Source organism: Fusarium pseudograminearum, chromosome 4 (assembly GCF_000303195.2).
Source record: "Fusarium pseudograminearum CS3096 chromosome 4, whole genome shotgun sequence".
Taxonomy (NCBI): Eukaryota; Fungi; Ascomycota; class Sordariomycetes; order Hypocreales; family Nectriaceae; genus Fusarium; species Fusarium pseudograminearum.
In genome coordinates, this window is record NC_031954.1 from 2816230 (window position 1) to 2833440 (window position 17211).

The window sequence follows — 17211 nt, forward strand, 5'->3', positions numbered from 1 at the left end:
GCTTCACTAATCTCTTACGTATACGGAGTATCTGGACACGATACAACGAGACTGTTGAATAGCACGATTGCCAACTTTCAGCTTTGACCAAAGCCTGTTCCCAGCCCAGATCAACTACACAAACCACTTAGAAATCCGCCGTAGTGTAACGAGTGAAGAGTTTATTGAAAGTTTCAATAGCACTAACGTGGTTATTGATGTATCAATTATCGACTGCGGATGTGACTGACATGTATGTATAAATGGGGTGTTGAGCGAATGTCCGAGAATATAGCGAGTGATATGACATTATCTTGAAATGTAATGGATGGCTGGCGAAGACTGCTCTGCTCATATTTGTTGATATCAAAGCCATAGCTATGTGTGCGATTCATAGAAAATACTGAAGTTGTTCATCTGCAGTATGATGTCCATGTTGAAGTTCTGACTAGGGCCACTGCATTGTTGTCTTTTTAAAAGCGGTTCGTGTAAAAATGTCCTGGGACAAGTAATCACACATCACCTTCACCTCGAGCGAAAGGTAGCGAAAGACACGACCGGCATTGCCAGGAACATCTGAAGAGACAACCCGCTTCAAAAGCCGGTCCAAAAATTCAATTGCCTGGGCCGGTCGTGGCTTTTTAGCCCTGCTGCATCTACACTTGCATCTGCATCACGATGGCTTTTTGAACCAGCACGAGACGAGCATGCATCACAAAAGCTCAAGCTCAAGCCCACTTTGCACACCATGGAAGAGGACAAATAATGTGCTGAAGGGCTGTAGGGGTAAAGATTGGTTGGATATTATGTACCGCCCCCCTTCTTTACATCCGCAGGTGTACGGCTCGGTATGTGACCGATGGGGGGAGGTGATCTCAGGACAGGATCCGACCGGAGGCACCGGGGCCGGAATGGGTCCCACTGCGGATTGCGCTCCGCTGAAGCTTTAAAACCTTCGGTTGTTGATTTGCATCGCGATGCTGTGGGCATCCCACCGCATCACATCCCTGACGTCCTTCCGTCTCACCTTTGCTAGCTCTTTTCTCAGGCCAAATTGGTCCTTCACCTTGGATTTAGGCGGTCACGGACTTGGAGCACCAGCCTAACTCATACCCCGTCCCCACTGACCTTTTAGAACCCGCATGACCTTGAGAAACACGGTGAAGGTCAAGATACCAAGCGTTTTAAGCCATGGGAGTGTGGTGAGATGGGGGTAGGGCAGGCCAGGGCAAGTGGAGTGAGAATGATTCTGCTGTCTCGCATCAGCTCAAAGTGCAGGTAGTCAGAGTACTTTTTGCAGTTGTGCGTCGATATGCACATGCAAGTACGGCACGTATGAACTCGCAATGGCGATTAAGCATGTTCATGTAGCCAGGTTGTATTCGATCAACTTCTCTCATCGGCATGATATGATTAGCCACGACCAGACACACCTGGGAACACTCTTTGGTTTTCTATTATTATTAGTGACAGGCCATGATCCTGTATCTGCAAATGAACAGTTTCGAAAATAAGTTTTGCAGGCTGCGGGCGTCCCACCAAGTCGTGCACCATTGCGAATATTAACAGCGGTGTTGATCTTCCGTCAACCCCCCAGACAATTCCACTGAATTGAGTGAGTGTAAGTGGAATTGGAGTTTGAGCAGAGATTTCACTGTTTTATGATTCGTCGATCAGGTCGTCTTGGCTTCTGGTTCGAACAGCCGAACATAGCCGACTAATCTCCTCTATTGGTCAAAGTGCATGACGTAAAAGCAGTTGATGTTGTCTGATTGGATCAATGCATGCCCAGATTCATCCCTGTTGAAGAGGGCTGCTCCGGACCAAAGGGACAAGAACCGTTTGAGGCTGCATGTTTGACATGAACGTCATCGTATTCGACTCGAAGATGATTCGAAACGCTCGAGCAGCTCAATGAAGATCTTTACAGATCAACGTAGGGAATATAAATATATATCGAAAGAGAGTGGGTCTGAAGAAGAAGAAGACGCTTTGATAAACTTCATGATAGGACGGTGAGGGGATCTTGAGACTACGGAGTAGAAGTGGACCCAAGAAAGACTGCACCTTCCTGCTTGCGAACCATGAGGATCCTAGTAACTCTGGGGTACCTTCCTTCGCAGAGATTAAGCCCTCCTGTCTCCCATGGTTGTCAAACAACAGCACCGTAATCTGTAATCTGACTGTGAGATCTATGACTCGAAGGAAAGGGCGGCTCGCTGATGTAGCTTCGTTGAGGCTATCATTATTTGCAGGCCGCATTTGTGAGTTTCAACGGCCTCGTGATTCGACTGCGCCAACCTAAACTGAACCTTTCCAGTTTCGAAGACACGCCCACGCCCCCTTCCCTCCAAGGTCTAGGCGGCTGACTCGATGGGGTAGGCGAGGTAGGACGGCTACTATCGATGATTGGCTTCTCCACACTTTTCCTGACAAATTGTGGGGGAAGGAACAGGACAGGGTCGGAAAGGTCAAATCGGGCAGTTACAACGGGAGCTGGGGACGGCATCTTCCTCGCTTTCAGACGTCGTCACCTCAGGGGGAATAACTGTTGAGTTGATTTAGCATCAAGCTATTGGCTACAATACTAAATCTCCAGTTTCATCAATACTGATAGTGGAGCAGGGAGATGTATGCAATAGTTTACAGCAAGGCACGGGTTTGTCATGAAAGATGAGGGACAATGTGGGTACATTTCACTCCAAGTCGAAGTCGGGGTAATGTTTGGAGAACTTTTTTTTTTAATCTTTTTTGCTACGTCTTGCTTGTCTCACCGTCTTGGACAGACATTCAATTCGTTTTACGCCTAGGAATTCCTTCGAGTCAGGCAGGATATTGATTTACATCTGACAGTGCTTGGACCACGTGTTAGTCAATTTCTTGTTTTGCTAGCATTCAACGTCGTACTTGATCACGAACATGTGATTGCATTGCATTGCTTGAGGACTGATCAACGACCAAATATGTCCAATGGCGTCAGCGTCACCTTATCATTGCCCCGTACTTCGAACATTGATTGGAGCTAAGCTTAATGACCCAGACATACGGTAACGGCGTCTAGAATGTCTGTTTGTTCTGGCATTTGGCTGTTTGATCAAGGTCCGACACCCTTTAAATACCAGGAGATGTCGCAACGCCCATACTCACGTGGAGCTGTATACTATCCTAGACATCTTAAGAGAGGAGCATGCCTAATAATGTACAAGTTCAACTTACCCTAGATATTCTAGGCAGTGCAACAATGGATCCTCATCGTACATAGTACTAGGAGAAGGACCTGTTCATTGTTGAGGACACGATTAGACGATCCAAGTACTCCTCAGGTCGCAGAGTTCCCTGGTCGTGTCTAGTCCGTCCATACCTGGGGCATGATTTGATTTCAACGCTAACCCCCGGACCAACATCCATGGTGGATGGTTATAGCCTAAGAAAGAGACCTGCATCTGGTCCCCCGCTGGCGCCAAGAGGCCAGTCTCGACGCCCTGGTGGCTGATTTAAAGTGAAAAATCGAAAAAAAGAAGCGAAGCGAAGGGACGCACGAAATGTTAATTTTCCGTGCTGGTAGAATTCCGCGTTACAGAGATTTATAACTGCTTGTATTTGTGCAAATAAATCGACAACTCAACGGTGTGATGCATAAATACTGGTCCAGGTTCGGGAAGCGAGGCTTGTAAACCAACAAGGTGTCTGCTGGTTTTGAGTTCCTTGAATAGAATGCCCAGACTTGAGGCGTTTGGCCATGTGAGACTTGAAATCCAAAGATCCATATCGATTGTTTGTTCTGACATTAGCCCATGCTTACATCTCTCTTGGCTTGCCACAATTCAAGATAAATTCCATGGGAATTCACTGCCCTTATGCAGCTCCGGGTAACAGTTCCCCGTCATGGCCGATAGAAATCCCCACACGCACCCCAATTAATAAGTGTCAATGTCACGGTGGCACCTCCAGAATGTCCTGTCCTGTTCAGTGATGGGCTAGAGAGCAGCGTTACCTGCTTGGGCCCAGGTCTCCGCTCACAGTATCCATCATCCAGGTTCCTCGCTGTGGCTCGATAGACCCACCCTCTGACGAGCCCTGTCGTCTGCGCTCAACGCCATCGACACCCTTACCTAGAGCTCAAATGCCTCGTACATTCTTGTACCGTACACACCCTCCTCCACTTGCTCTCTTTGTTGCTGTTCTTGACCTTTTCGACTATTATTTCATCGATCAAACTTGTCGAGTCCCGCTCCGTGACCATAGACTAGACTAACCATGAGAATATAATAACCATCCACACCCCCCACCTGCTTCCCCCGGATTTCCATCCCCTTGGCTTCATAATCTTCCTACGTACCTACTTCACAAGACAAGACTTTTGTTCTTGTTCTTCTTTGACCGTGAACCTTCTCTCAAGTCTTCTATTCTAGAAGGGTATTGGCTATCCGCCTCAACTCACACCTCGAATCTCGATATTCATATTTTGAGCTTGATCTCGCACCTTTTACAGACTCATCATCTACTCTCCACTCATCTCAAGCAAAGGAACGATTACGACAAGATTTAACCAGTAATAAATCCAATTGAACTTGCACGACAACTACTCAAAACTACATATTATTCAAACAAATCTCCACTCTACCGCTCCTATTTTGTCATATCGGACATTCAATGATTTATAGCTACGATACTTATCGCCTCACTTCAAGTTAATATTGAGAGCCTTACTTCCGTCATATCCGAACACGTTCAATTCAGACATCCAAAACACTGGATACGACCCTCTTATAGAGGTATTATAGACGATACTGAAACGTCTACACGAACACAAAATTACTCACAGTCATATCACCACAACCATGGCTATGACGACGGAATCATCACAAGCCGCGGCTGCTCCGCCATCGCCAACGTCAACATCAAAGACAATCACCGAAAAGAACAGCAAAAAGCGCTCTTCACCATCTGGCGACTCGGATCAACCAGAAAAGATTACGAAGCGACGCGCTGCCCGTGCTTGCGTGTCGTGTCGGGCCCGAAAAGTTCGATGCGACGTTGTCGAGGGAGCTCCTTGTGGAAACTGCCGTTGGGATAACGTCGAGGTACGTTTCTTGATCTCGATTGTTGACCGCCAGAGTCAATACACTCTAGGTTTAGAAAGCAGTGACTGACAGTTGAGCAGTGCGTTGTCCAGGAGAGCCGAAGAAGAAAGTGAGTGAATCTCCTGTCTAGTCATGGATCGTCTTCCGATGCTCCAGTTTCTTCAACCGAATCTCGGTATAATTGGAGATCATGAATCAGGAAGGCATCATGCAAAAATAGAATCAAATTGAAAGTTGCGTTGAGTTTAGATCGCTAACGATCATTGCAGGAAGAACCTTTACACGGCCAGCACCGCAGGCCAATCTGTCTCCACAGAAGCCCAGTTGCGCTGCAAAACAACACCATCAATTAGCAACCCCACAGGCCCAAGTGCCAGTGCCAGCGCCAGCAAGAACACAAATCCAGGCATAATAAGCACAGCCGATCTTCGACGACCAAGCAGTGGCTCAGTTATTTCATCAAGCAGCATCGACGGGCCCAGCACTTTTCTCAACAGCTCCGCACTCGACAGCCACGTCCCTCACATGATCTGTAAGTTTTTTACTGCTATTGACAGCGATACGTTGCGCTACGCCTCTAGCCTTTAACCCTCATTTTCTGTGCGCTCCGCTTTGTCTTAGCCCTCTCAATTGGCTCTCATACTTTCTTTTTTGGGGGGTCATGTCCGTTCTCCGCATTTTCAGCCGCCCCCTGTACCCCACTGTCTGTACGGGACCTCATGTTTGCGCTTACTCGATCAACTGCACCCCTCGATCACATGGAAATTGGACAAGTTGCAACTTGGAGGAACTTTGGCTGACCACGAGACCTTAGATCAACGATCTGGCTACCGCCGGGACTCGTCTTCCCTCAACAAAGTGCACCCAATAGAATCCAACGCCCATCGTTCGTCATGGTCCAGTATCATCCCAGATCCTGCCTTCTTCGATTCACTACGCAACACTCAGCTGCTTGGCTCTCTCGAGGAAAAGGAACTCCCAAAGCCTCAGTTTCCCTCGTTTTTGCGACCTCTGCCGAACAAGATTGCGCCCGAAGATGTTGATTATCTGAAGATCAAGGGTGCGCTTTCTGTGCCCACCTTGCCACTACAGAATGCCTTACTCCAGGCTTACGTTGAATATGTGCATCCTTACATGCCGCTTATGGACTTGAACGCCTTCCTCGGCGTTATCAGCAGCCGTGATGGTCAGAATGGCCAGACCAGTCTGTTCCTCTACCAGGCCGTCATGTTTGCAGCGTCAGCGTTCGTTGACATGAGGTACCTTAGAGAGGGTGGTTACACAACGCGGAAAGCAGCCCGCAAGTCCTTTTTCCAGAAGACAAGGGTGGGTGACAAATCCGACCACATGGTATTGGCTTAGACTAACTTGCATACAGTTGCTGTACGACTTTGATTACGAGTCAGATCGCCTTGTGCTTGTACAGGCACTGCTTTTGATGACATACTGGTACGAAACGCCAGATGACCAGAAAGACACATGGCATTGGATGGGTGTGGCCATTTCACTGGCACACACCATCGGTCTTCACCGCAACCCCGGATCCACGAGCATGGCACCGGCAAAGCAGAAGCTCTGGAAGCGAATCTGGTGGTCATGCTTCATGCGAGACCGTCTTATCGCACTTGGAATGCGACGTCCCACACGTATCAAGGACGAGGACTTCGACGTTCCCATGCTTGAGGAGAGCGACTTTGAGATTGAGATGCTCCCCGAGAGCAACACTGTTATCCCAAGCACCTGCGCATTGGTTCGCAACACTGATATGCAGCGGGAATTGGCCACTATGTGTATTGCCAAGGCTCAGCTTTGCGTCTGTATCAGTCGCATGCTCAAGGCGCAATACTCTGTCTTGATCCGGGATAAAATGAAGCCGGAAAACACCACCAACAGCACAATGATGCTTTTCCCTAACAAACAACTGGACAACGTCGAGAGCGTTACCGAGGTAGATCACGAACTCATGGCATGGGCTGAGTCACTTCCAGCCTGCTGTCAATATCGCACCCTGACACCCTTGGATGTCAAGGACGGACGATCGACAGTTGCTGTGCAGCGAACACTGCTGCATATGGTTTATTACACCACCATTTCAGCCCTTCACCGTCCTCAGTTCTTGCCATCATCGCCTCTCCAGGCCCCTACAACATCCCGACAAGTCCAGGATATGTCTCGATTGCGGGTCCGCGATGCCGCGATGCACATTACCCGAATGGCCACAGAGCTTCACCAATACCGCCTGGAGCGATTCTTGCCTACAACTGGTGTCACGGTCATCCTCCCTGCCATGATTATCCATCTCCTCGAGATGAAGAACCCTGCTCCTCAAGCTCGTGAGCGTGCCACGCGAGGATTCCGCCAGTGCATGCGAGTTATGGAGAAGCTTCGAGAGGTGTATGCTGCGGCTGACTACGCAACTGGTTTCCTCGATGCTGCTCTCCGTAAGGCTGCTATCGATATCAACTCTAGCGTTGCTCCTTCGACATTGGCTATGATGAAGCGTGTGCCGATTGAGTTCAGCGCACAGACACCGCCTCCAGAGAATGCGCCATATATGACCGCTTCTGAGTCGCTGTTCAACGAGAGACCCAAGGAGCCTCAGCCTGCAGCGGCAACGCCCACTATGATGCCACCAAACACTGTCAACGCTGCAGCTCTTGAGATGCCTACGCAATCACCGCCCACGACGGAGATGGATTCTCCTGCCGCTGGATTGACACCTAGCGTAAGTGCTGGATCTGAAGAGATTCAGCTGGATGTTGGCAATATGGATCTTGATTTCATGCAGGGTCATGATGAGTTTGATTGGAACGCTGTGGCCGGAACCGATTTCGACGTTGATCAGTGGCTTCAATTCCCCCCTGAAGGTGTCAACAATCAAGACGACAACTTGATCGCTGGCGTATTGGGCGTTGAAGAGCCCACCATGTCTGCTGAGCAAGCTCTGACCTGGGCCATGAACGCCGAGACAGACGCAGCAGCTCGTCAGCCCGAAAACCGCGACATTACCGCATCGGCATAGAGCTTCAAAGCTCATGCTTTTATATACACACAACACTGGATGGATTACTTTCTGGATCGAACCTCATATTTAGTTACTTTGTGTTACCTGGTGTGCATGTCTGCACTGCATTAGAGACGGGCGTTTTTGTAGCGCGGGCTCCGACCCTAGGTGGCGTACTCATTTTTCTGGCGTGGAAACGATGGTTGTCTTGGATATGGGTTGTGTTTCTCAATGGCACGAACAAAACGTAACGCCCGACATGACGGTTGATGAACACATTGGCTTTTTTTTTTGGCGTTGGATATCACGCACAGACTAGGAAGAGACGCCTTCAGGGGCTTTCAGTCTCTCTTTTGATGGTGGACTTTTATGTCGCCTTTTTTAGTTTATTTAACAGATAGGTTGATGATGACAAAAGTTATATTTAATTCTGAGCATTCTTGAAAGTGATGTAAATGAGTTTCAAGAATGAGATTCGAATGTGACCGAAGCTGTACTGAGATGGAATGAGGCTGGTGGGCTGATGAACACGAGTTCCAGCTGCAGACCTCCCGTATGATTACAAGGGTCGACGTCCTACCACTATGTGATACTGTGTGATACTACGGATACTGCGTTTGTCACTACTAATATACTACACTTTTGTGAGGGCTACCGAGTACAATTCCGCAAATTGCTTGAGAACATATCCAACCTCAAGCCAACACTTTTGTGCTGCAGCGGGGCGGCGTAGCTGAAAACATGTGAATGTCTCACCAGGAAGACCCTACTTACAGGGGAGGGCCATGGAGCTTGAAAAATGGGGTAGATGCCCGGATGTTCCCAGTCACAGACGAGGAGCTTGGGGTTTGCTGCACGGCATACTGATAGTTCTCAGGGAATTGAATCAGATTTAGAAAAAGTGAGAGGCGCAAAGGCAGGACCTGTATCCGTGAAGTACTGATACTCCACAGAAACATGCGAAATTAGACGGCTGTTGTGGATGGCGTATGTATTGTGTTTGCTGACATTCTTTAATTACCGTCATGACGGCTGACAGGGTGATAATTGACAGGGGTGGGTAGCTAGAGCTAGAACTGGAGCTATGAACAGAGATGGGGTCTGGTGATGATGAAATGATTGGCACGAGAGAGACAGAATGTGCCGGATGGAGCAATGGCTTTGAGAGGAATGGGATATGCAAGTTTACATACAAGTCTTGAATTCTTTTATTAACTCCCTTTCAATTGTCTTGGGCTAACGTGAGTCAAGTTAGTCCAGGCACAGTCAGTTATCATGTGCTGCAGATCCAGACGCTATTCAGGAACAAAAAGTAAATAATCGTCAAATATTTAAAAGTAGTTAGTCAAAGCCTTTGAGTCTGTTCATTCATAACTTCTCTGCTGCCACCCCCTGGTCTTGTTGTGCATGGCAATCAAGCTAAGTCTTTCGCTTGGTCGTCAACCGGGTATCTGAAGCGGATCATTCAGGCCAAAGCGAGATCTCCTTTTTTAAGGTCTTTTCTTCCTGCAAGCAAGTTTTTCGGGTTTCCCTTTAGTCAGGTATCTAGTTGTGTGGGAGGCGAACCAAGAGCCGGAGGAATTGCGATTATGGGGCCAGAAGCAGAAACCACAACAGGCGAGATGAGATGAGATTGAGGCGAAGGGCAAAGGAGGGGAGGGGGCCCTTCTTAATTATACATGTACAGTTACGTTACTATGTATAGTTAGCTACCTAGGTAGTTGGCCAGTTACCTAGTTAATACGCATGTCAATCATGTTGCCCTTGTCGAGAGGGCTCATTTCTTCCTCCTTTCAACCAACCTAGCCTATCTCATCTCATCGTCTGAACCTTGACCCGACATCATTTCTTTTCCCTTTGAATATTCTGCGACTATGATCATTATTCTTTGTCTACTTGGCATCTGCTTTTTATACCTCATTCGTCAATGGTCGTTTTATGCCTCTATGCCTCTTCATCATCCTTGACGAGACTTTATCTATACATCATCAATCAGCTGATACAGTAGACGTTGGTGCGCAAAGTGGTCACAGCTTCAAACAAGCAAGCAAACAACCAAAGCTCTGTTCATTGTATAGCTCTAGCAAAAGCCGATGAGCTTGATTCTCTAACAAGGCGTTCCTTGTTACTTTCTTCATCATTCTTTACTGCCATTAACATCACTTGTTTCATCATTTCTCTTATTCGTTCATTACATTCTCGACAACGCACGCACACTCACTCATTTGCTCGTCATCAACCATCTACATCTTGTCCTAATCCGGCTATCACATACGTTGCAATAGCCAATTTATCACCAGCTAACATTCTTATTGACTTTGAGCGACGTCAAACCTGCCACGATTATCCGTCTACCCGTCTACCCGCCTTGTGTTTGTTTGTCCTCTAAGTTCGGGGCGTACGGAGCATTCGAATCAGTCTGCAACCTTGGCTGACCAACAAAGACGAACCAAGCCACTGAATCGTATTAGTCTTGGGTTTATTTAAAAATCAGGGCGCTAAACACCTGGACAAACTCCATCGTCCAAGGCAAAACATCAGTTTTTACAGGCTTCTCAGCTGCAGCAGGATCCACGACTTTGCTGCACCGCGACGGGACCTGACCGCGACGTGGCCCGCTCTCCGTCCACTCAAGAACCTCCGATTGAGACCTCAACCTCTACTTAATATTAACCACTCCAACCTCTCCGCCAGGTCAATTTTTTTGACCGCCATCTTAGCATCGGCGATTACCTCGTTTCTCTTTCGCTCCCTCATCTTTCAGAGTGGCTTAGCCTAGCCAAGGCCCTCTTTGTCGCTCCTTTTTTTTAAACCTCTTACCGGCTTGTCATCCGATTACTTATCCCTACTTTGTAGTAGAAGACATCTGCGTCACCAACCACTTCACCTTTTTTAAAACACTGAGTTGTTTTCCGACCCGCATTGGCATCCTTGCTGCATCGAACAAGTATCTTCACGTCACCACGCTACCAATCAGACCTAAGAAAAAAGGAAAAGAAAGGAAAAGAAGAGAAAGAATTTGAAAAAGAGGCCCAACGACTGACGGCGACCAACTTGACGACTTACGTATCTTCTTCGACATGGGCATCAAAACCATCATTATCTCCCGCCCTATCGACCTGTCCCCAGGCTCCTAGACAGATCATGATTCTACGATTCATCCATCCGACCCCCGTTTGTCTGTCTGCTGGATAATAGAATTACCAAGAGTAGCCATGAGCGATACACCTACGCAAGTCGCCAGGCATGCGCGCCATGCCCATTCCCATACTACTTCCACTTCGCCGCCCCCGAGAAACAGAATTTCCGATGATATACTTACCAATCTCGGCCCGCGTAATGTCGTCGATGCCCTTAATACCGCCACCGGCGCCCTGAGGGCGTCGCTCGACAAATTTTCCACTTCCGATCGAGAGTTTACAATGCGAACCGCCCTTGCGTCGCATGCCATCTGGGTATGGCTCGAGGAGCTACAATCTTGGCCATGGCCATCCGGGTCAGGCTCTTCCGGTTTCGAGATGCCCAGTGAGGAGGAGCTTAAAAGAAAAACGATGCAGCTCTCCGTACCCGAGGAGGGAGATGACCAATGGATGGGGAGTTTGCTAGCTCGAGACGTAGCAACGTACGACCGAAGAGTCGCTGATATTCAACGTGATTTGTCCGATCTCGGTATCGAGGATATCAAAACACACATTCGAATGAATCACATCGATCTAATGTCCCGGCCGGGCACTCCGCTCAACGAATTCAACGCAGCTGGCCAACTCTCACGTTCAAGCTACAATCGTATGGAAGACCACACAGCGGTCATCATGACGATTGTCATGAATGCGCTGCCTGTTTTAAACAACCTGAGACGCTTATTGCAGACCTGGGACTTGCGCCTTTGCGCCTTACGCCGCGTACCAACCCTACTACTTGCCTTGGAGGACGCTGAAGTCGCTCTGCAATCCGCTTTCAAGGCCATTTCTCTACATACAAGAGATACACCGCAAAAAGACAACGCTTCCCCACAAGATTCAACACTTACAAGAGAGACTTTCGACGTCATGAAGAAGCATATCGAGCAATTGATTGCACGTCCGGGTCGATCTCTTGATTACATGCTCGACTGCTTAGAAGGTCTACCCGATACTTTACCCGGGGACTGGCTGGACCGTATGGAAGCTGTCGAGTCGAGTTATAGCGATTGGGTTGTTGTATGCGAACAGAAGATCCGAGAAACTGAGCGGAATACCCCTGCACAAACAGACCCACCACCACAATCCACAGAACCTCCACGATCACCGTCACCAGTCAAACAAGATGCAGAAGCTAAGGGGCCTGCTGTACTTAGTGAAAGTCTGGCCGCCGACGAATCCTACAGCGATGACGACACCCCTATCAACACCAGCATGGGCGTTGTGCCGATCCCATTGCTTCTACCACCTAAGATAATTGGGAGCGAATCATCTGACGACGTCAACATGTCTGTGGAACCCGTAAAGTCGAGAGTTCCTTCTGGGTTGTCTGAGGCCGACACTATCATACCTGGATGGCACAAGAGAGATAGTTCATCAGAGAGTGAGCCTGAGAGTCCCCCATCATTTCTCCCTATTCAAGAGGTCGACGAGACCTTCGAGGAAGAAAATGATACCTTTGATGGGACAAGAGACGTCATGCCTGGTACTCCTAAAGCACCAAGACAGAGTATCGAGGAGGACCTCATCTCCCCAACAGACTTGACTCGTACCCCTGAGACACCTGATTATAGCTATAGCTTCTCGCACGATTATGACCGAGAAATTTCTCCCGAACTGCCACCTCTTCGCCCTCTGCCTCTACCCCGACCAAGAATGGACCCATCTCGACAGCTTGCCGTCCGTTCATCAAGCATGAATTTCGCAACCTTGTCTAGCGACCCCCCAGAGGTATCTGGCTCTCCTGATCTGCCTAGAAACCGAATCCGTGAAGCCGAGTACTTCCAAGCAAGCCCGCCGAGCTCTCCACCTCTGGACTCAAGGGAGCTCTTGCCAGCACCTCTCGGCAGCCCTTTCCGAGGACCGGACCGTACTGTTCATGACCTCGACATGTCACCCATGCAAATGCAACAAATAGAAGAATCTTTCGAAGATGAGTTTGATGACTCTTTCTCAATCTCAGAATATCCTACTCCCTTTGAACACCGACCTAGTGCTGGTGATCAGCATCTACAACAGCAAATCAGTGACATTATCAATTCTATACCCGCAAAGATCAAGTTGTCTACCGAATCTAAGGTCAACCTTAACCCCCCGGACTTGCAGTTGCCGCGTGTGAGGAAGAGGCCCTCTATCGAGCCATTCCGAAGAAGCACATCAGGCCTCTCCTCTACCTCTAGGGCGGGTACGCCTTCATTTACTCTTTCACCAGTAAAGAACACCAGGGTACGGAACCGCGGACACTCTGAGATTAAGGTCTACCACCTGTCTAGATCGACTGGTGAAGCCCCCATCAAACTCTTCATTCGCTGTGTTGGCGAGCAAGGAGAGCGAGTTATGGTTCGCGTGGGTGGTGGTTGGGCCGACCTTGGTGAATACCTCAAAGAGTATGCAAGCCATCACAAACGACGATCTGCTGCAACCAATGCCAAGGTGGAGGTTCTTCCAGAATCACCTAACTCACGAAGAACAAACGTTGGCTCGAGCCCTGGAGGTCGACCCCAATCTGCTGTGGAAACGTCTCCCATGTCACCTCTATCCGTCCGTAAGACGCGCCGGAGTGTTGGTGCCATGGGCAGCGAGGCACCACAGCTGAGTTTCGGAACGCCCGGGGAAGAAGGCCCCTCAGAAGTCTTTGGCCGCTCGAGATCGAACTCTCACCTCAGCTGGAAAGAGGATGATAGTTCTTTCCTTGGACTTGCCGGACCTACCGGCAAGAAGGTTGAGATGAGCGAGGAGAACAAGGCATGGGTCGCAAGCGTTAAGGAAAAGGTCAGAATCGCTAGTGTCGGTGAACGAAGAGCATCATCGACGACCGGTCAGTTTGGAGAACTTGGCAAGGTCGGTGGTACGAAACGACTATTCCTTAAGTCTGAAGACCGTCGAGAATCGAAGGGAGGCCGAGAGTCGAGAGGAGGTCGCGAATCGCGAGGAAGTGTCAGATGAAGTTGACATGACGCCACGAACACCGGAGTCTCTGCTCTTCCACTTACGCATACACACGCACACGCACACGCATGTACCTTTTTTCTACCTACGAACCTACGGATATCAACCTGAGCAATAGAGCATACAACGCCTTAACGGGGGATGACTTTGCTTTGTGGAGTTGGGGCACAACTGGCACTCATGTCATCATGCATGAGCACAGCATCTGATTTATTTTTTCCTTTGTTATTACACGGCACGATCTTTATCGGGGGCGGACCTGAGGAGGGAGTAGACAGTCAATACCCAAAGATTTCCCTTTTTTGTTATGAGATTATTATTAGTTTAGAGCATCTGACACGTGAATGACATGAATCGCAACAGAGATTTGTCCTACACATTTGAAACAGGCACAGTTATAGTCAAATCAATGCTTAATCGTATTGCTTAACAAAAGAAATGTTCATTTGATTCCGTAGCTGTCCGTAACGGCAAATACATGTGTCGTATCATAGCTTGGCCTGAAGCCTGTCCATAAGCAGATCCTTTCCCGCCAGACCCAATGCACCCGTTCCCAATATCCGCCTTTTGTACCTTCTCAATGCGTTTGTGTCCCATTCTTTTCTTTTTTTTCGTATTTATCTCGTTTTTGTTATTGTTTAGTCCTCTTCAGCATTCAGCTTGCGAGCGATACGTCGTTTACCCTTTCCTCCTGCGGGGTTACCCTTGAAGTGCTTCTTGCTGGATGTCTTTGCGACATCCTTGGGATCGAGGCCGTTCTCGAGAGCAACCATTGTGCGGGCCTTTCGGCCTGACAGGTGTTTGCCTGCTAGAGGGTCCTCCTTGCCTTGGTCTGAGTATTGGTAGTTGAAAGGCTTGCTGACATGGCCCTGGTTGCTACCAGGTCCGAAGAAACCCTTGTCGAGCTTCTGGGACTTGGGGCCAGCGGGAAGAGGAACGCTGATGGTTGAAGCCAAATCAACTGCCTCATCGTCATCAGCAAGGAAAGGCTCGCTGCTGGCTGGGTCAACGACAGAGAGGTGGCTCATAGCAGCGGACAGGGCAGCACGTCGCTTCTCAGGGAGATGCTCCTCATCGTAAAGTCCACGGTTGAAGTCGGCAGCATCGTCGATTCCAGGGGGCGGCGAAACGAACAGTAGCTTGCCAGCCACGTAGTCCTTGAGGATGTAACGAGCAGCTCGAGACTCATCAGGCTGACCAAGACCCTGGGTCTGGAAACCACGGGCACGAGCATACGCGCGAAGAAGTTCGCTAGCGGTAGGAATTCCGGTACCGCCCTCCTCGATGGCTCGGGTACGGACATGAATACCATAGATAGCCTCAAGGAAAGGCTGGGGAACTCGCTGAGTTACAAGACCGACGGGGCCCAAAAATTCACGAAGCTGGTCGATGGGAAGGATACCGTTGCAGACAAGGTCGGCTTTGGTGGTGGCAAAGTTGGGGAAGACGAGACCGGGACAATCGCACAGGACAACATCCGGGCTGAGATGGATGGTCTGGAAGTGCTTGGTCTTTCCTGGCGTCGACGAGACGGAGACCTTCTTTGAGCCGATGAGAGCGTTGATGGTGGACGATTTACCGACGTTGGGGTAGCCGACTAGACCAACTTGTAGTTTGTGACCCGAGCCTATCATCGAGTTAGTTGGGGCTCTTGTATATCAGGGTATTCGAGACTTCTTACCTGCGTCGGCGGGAGCGTGCTTCAGGAAAATACCCTCCAGCTCCTCGACTGTCAGAATTTGTGTATCAATCTCGTCGCCCTCCTCTGCCGCCTTGGCTTCTTGGTCGATTTGAGACTCTTTAGACTCCTCGGTCAGAGAAGCGCCTTCTTGCTCTTGCTGACCGCTGCTCTCTCCTTGCTCCTCTACTGGAGAATCAACAGCCTCATCATCTGAATCCTCGAGATTTCTCGCCTCGTTTTCTGCCTTGGCCAACTCGGCCGAGAAGAAACGGTAAGCGATGCCTGCCTCCGTTAGGTGCTTCGCCCAAGCCAGGCGCTGCTTGGGCGTCATCATATCTGCCTTGTTGATAAGGAGAAGGTTCTGCTTCTTGGGGTCAATCTCCTTGACGTAATCATCGAGATCCTCCGAACGGAATAGTAGAGGGTTTCTGGCATCGACAATCTGTACGATAAGGTCTGATCGCTCGATAACTCGCCAAAGTTGTCGCCAAACTTCCAAATTTCGCTCAAATGGTGTCATAAGAAGATCGTTGTTCTCTTGAAGCTCAGCTAGGCCGCGTCTCCAGTTGAGGAAACTCTCTCGCTCTAGACGGTCGAGCTCGTCGGGTGTTGTTGTGGAATCCCACTTGGGTCTTCGGGGCACAGAGAGACGACCCTTGTGCTGCTTGTGCTTTCCAAGAACATCCTTCTCCTCTTGCGCTGAAAGGAGGTATGGGTTCTTCTGGTCTGTGTGGATGATCTTGACATTGTTTGTCTTCTCAGCAGTGAAATCGGTTCCTGCCAACTCGGCTGTGGCCAAAAACTCGTCGAGATCGCCTTGCTCCGTGACGGAGCGCATCTTGACCCAAGCAGCATCCTTCTTCTCGTTGACGAGATATTGTTCGCCTGTAGCGTGGTTTGTTCTGGTGATGGCGGAAGTTCGCTTCCTGTCGGTTCCCTTGCCTTTACCGAAGCGATCGTTCATGAGGGCGTTGCCCAAACCGACCGAGTTCTTGGACTTTGCCAGAACCATTTTAGCGGTTTATTTTGAAGTGTGATTTGATGCGCTTTTTGTCTTTGATATACGAGGAATCTCTGTTCCAAGGCACGATATCTCAAATGAGGGTATAAGTTGTTGTGTAAAGGTTTGGTTTGAGTTGAACTGCGAGAGGGCTGTAGCGATCAACTGAGTGTGTGCCCCGCTGAATAATGACTGTTTCTTGGAGGGGCAAATGGAATTTTCGGGGGTCCTTGTCCGTACATCAATTACCATGCTCACACTGTAATTTGTCTAAACACAATTAGGTTCTAGACTGTGTGAGTCAGTTAGCAGGGTAATGGATAACTGTGGATATT

The 17211-nt window shown here is 49.1% G+C and overlaps 4 protein-coding genes across 4 annotated transcripts, besides 1 other annotated feature; 2 read left to right on the plus strand and 2 right to left on the minus strand.

Moving 5' to 3' along the window:
- Positions 1 to 2819: 2819 nt before the first annotated feature.
- Positions 2820 to 3387, minus strand: FPSE_03191 (uncharacterized protein; the record flags this gene model as incomplete). Its single annotated transcript, XM_009256310.1, has 5 exons — positions 2820 to 2834; positions 3026 to 3065; positions 3127 to 3144; positions 3196 to 3243; positions 3341 to 3387. 5 exons carry the CDS (start codon positions 3385 to 3387, stop codon positions 2820 to 2822), a joined length of 168 nt encoding a protein of 55 aa, XP_009254585.1.
- A 1433-nt stretch (positions 3388 to 4820) lies between these two features.
- Positions 4821 to 8085, plus strand: FPSE_03190 (uncharacterized protein; the record flags this gene model as incomplete). Its single annotated transcript, XM_009256309.1, has 5 exons — positions 4821 to 5063; positions 5144 to 5172; positions 5333 to 5595; positions 5878 to 6389; positions 6442 to 8085. The coding sequence occupies 5 exons, from the start codon at positions 4821 to 4823 to the stop codon at positions 8083 to 8085; spliced, it is 2691 nt and encodes an 896-aa protein (XP_009254584.1).
- A 2966-nt stretch (positions 8086 to 11051) lies between these two features.
- Positions 11052 to 11082: a microsatellite.
- A 200-nt stretch (positions 11083 to 11282) lies between these two features.
- On the plus strand, positions 11283 to 14192 carry FPSE_03189 (uncharacterized protein; the record flags this gene model as incomplete). The annotated part of the gene is made up of 1 exon (XM_009256308.1): positions 11283 to 14192. The coding sequence occupies one exon, from the start codon at positions 11283 to 11285 to the stop codon at positions 14190 to 14192; it is 2910 nt and encodes a 969-aa protein (XP_009254583.1).
- A 641-nt stretch (positions 14193 to 14833) lies between these two features.
- FPSE_03188 (uncharacterized protein) lies at positions 14834 to 16888 on the minus strand (the record flags this gene model as incomplete). The annotated part of the gene is made up of 2 exons (XM_009256307.1): positions 14834 to 15822; positions 15877 to 16888. 2 exons carry the CDS (start codon positions 16886 to 16888, stop codon positions 14834 to 14836), a joined length of 2001 nt encoding a protein of 666 aa, XP_009254582.1.
- Between the last annotated feature and the right edge of the window lie 323 nt (positions 16889 to 17211).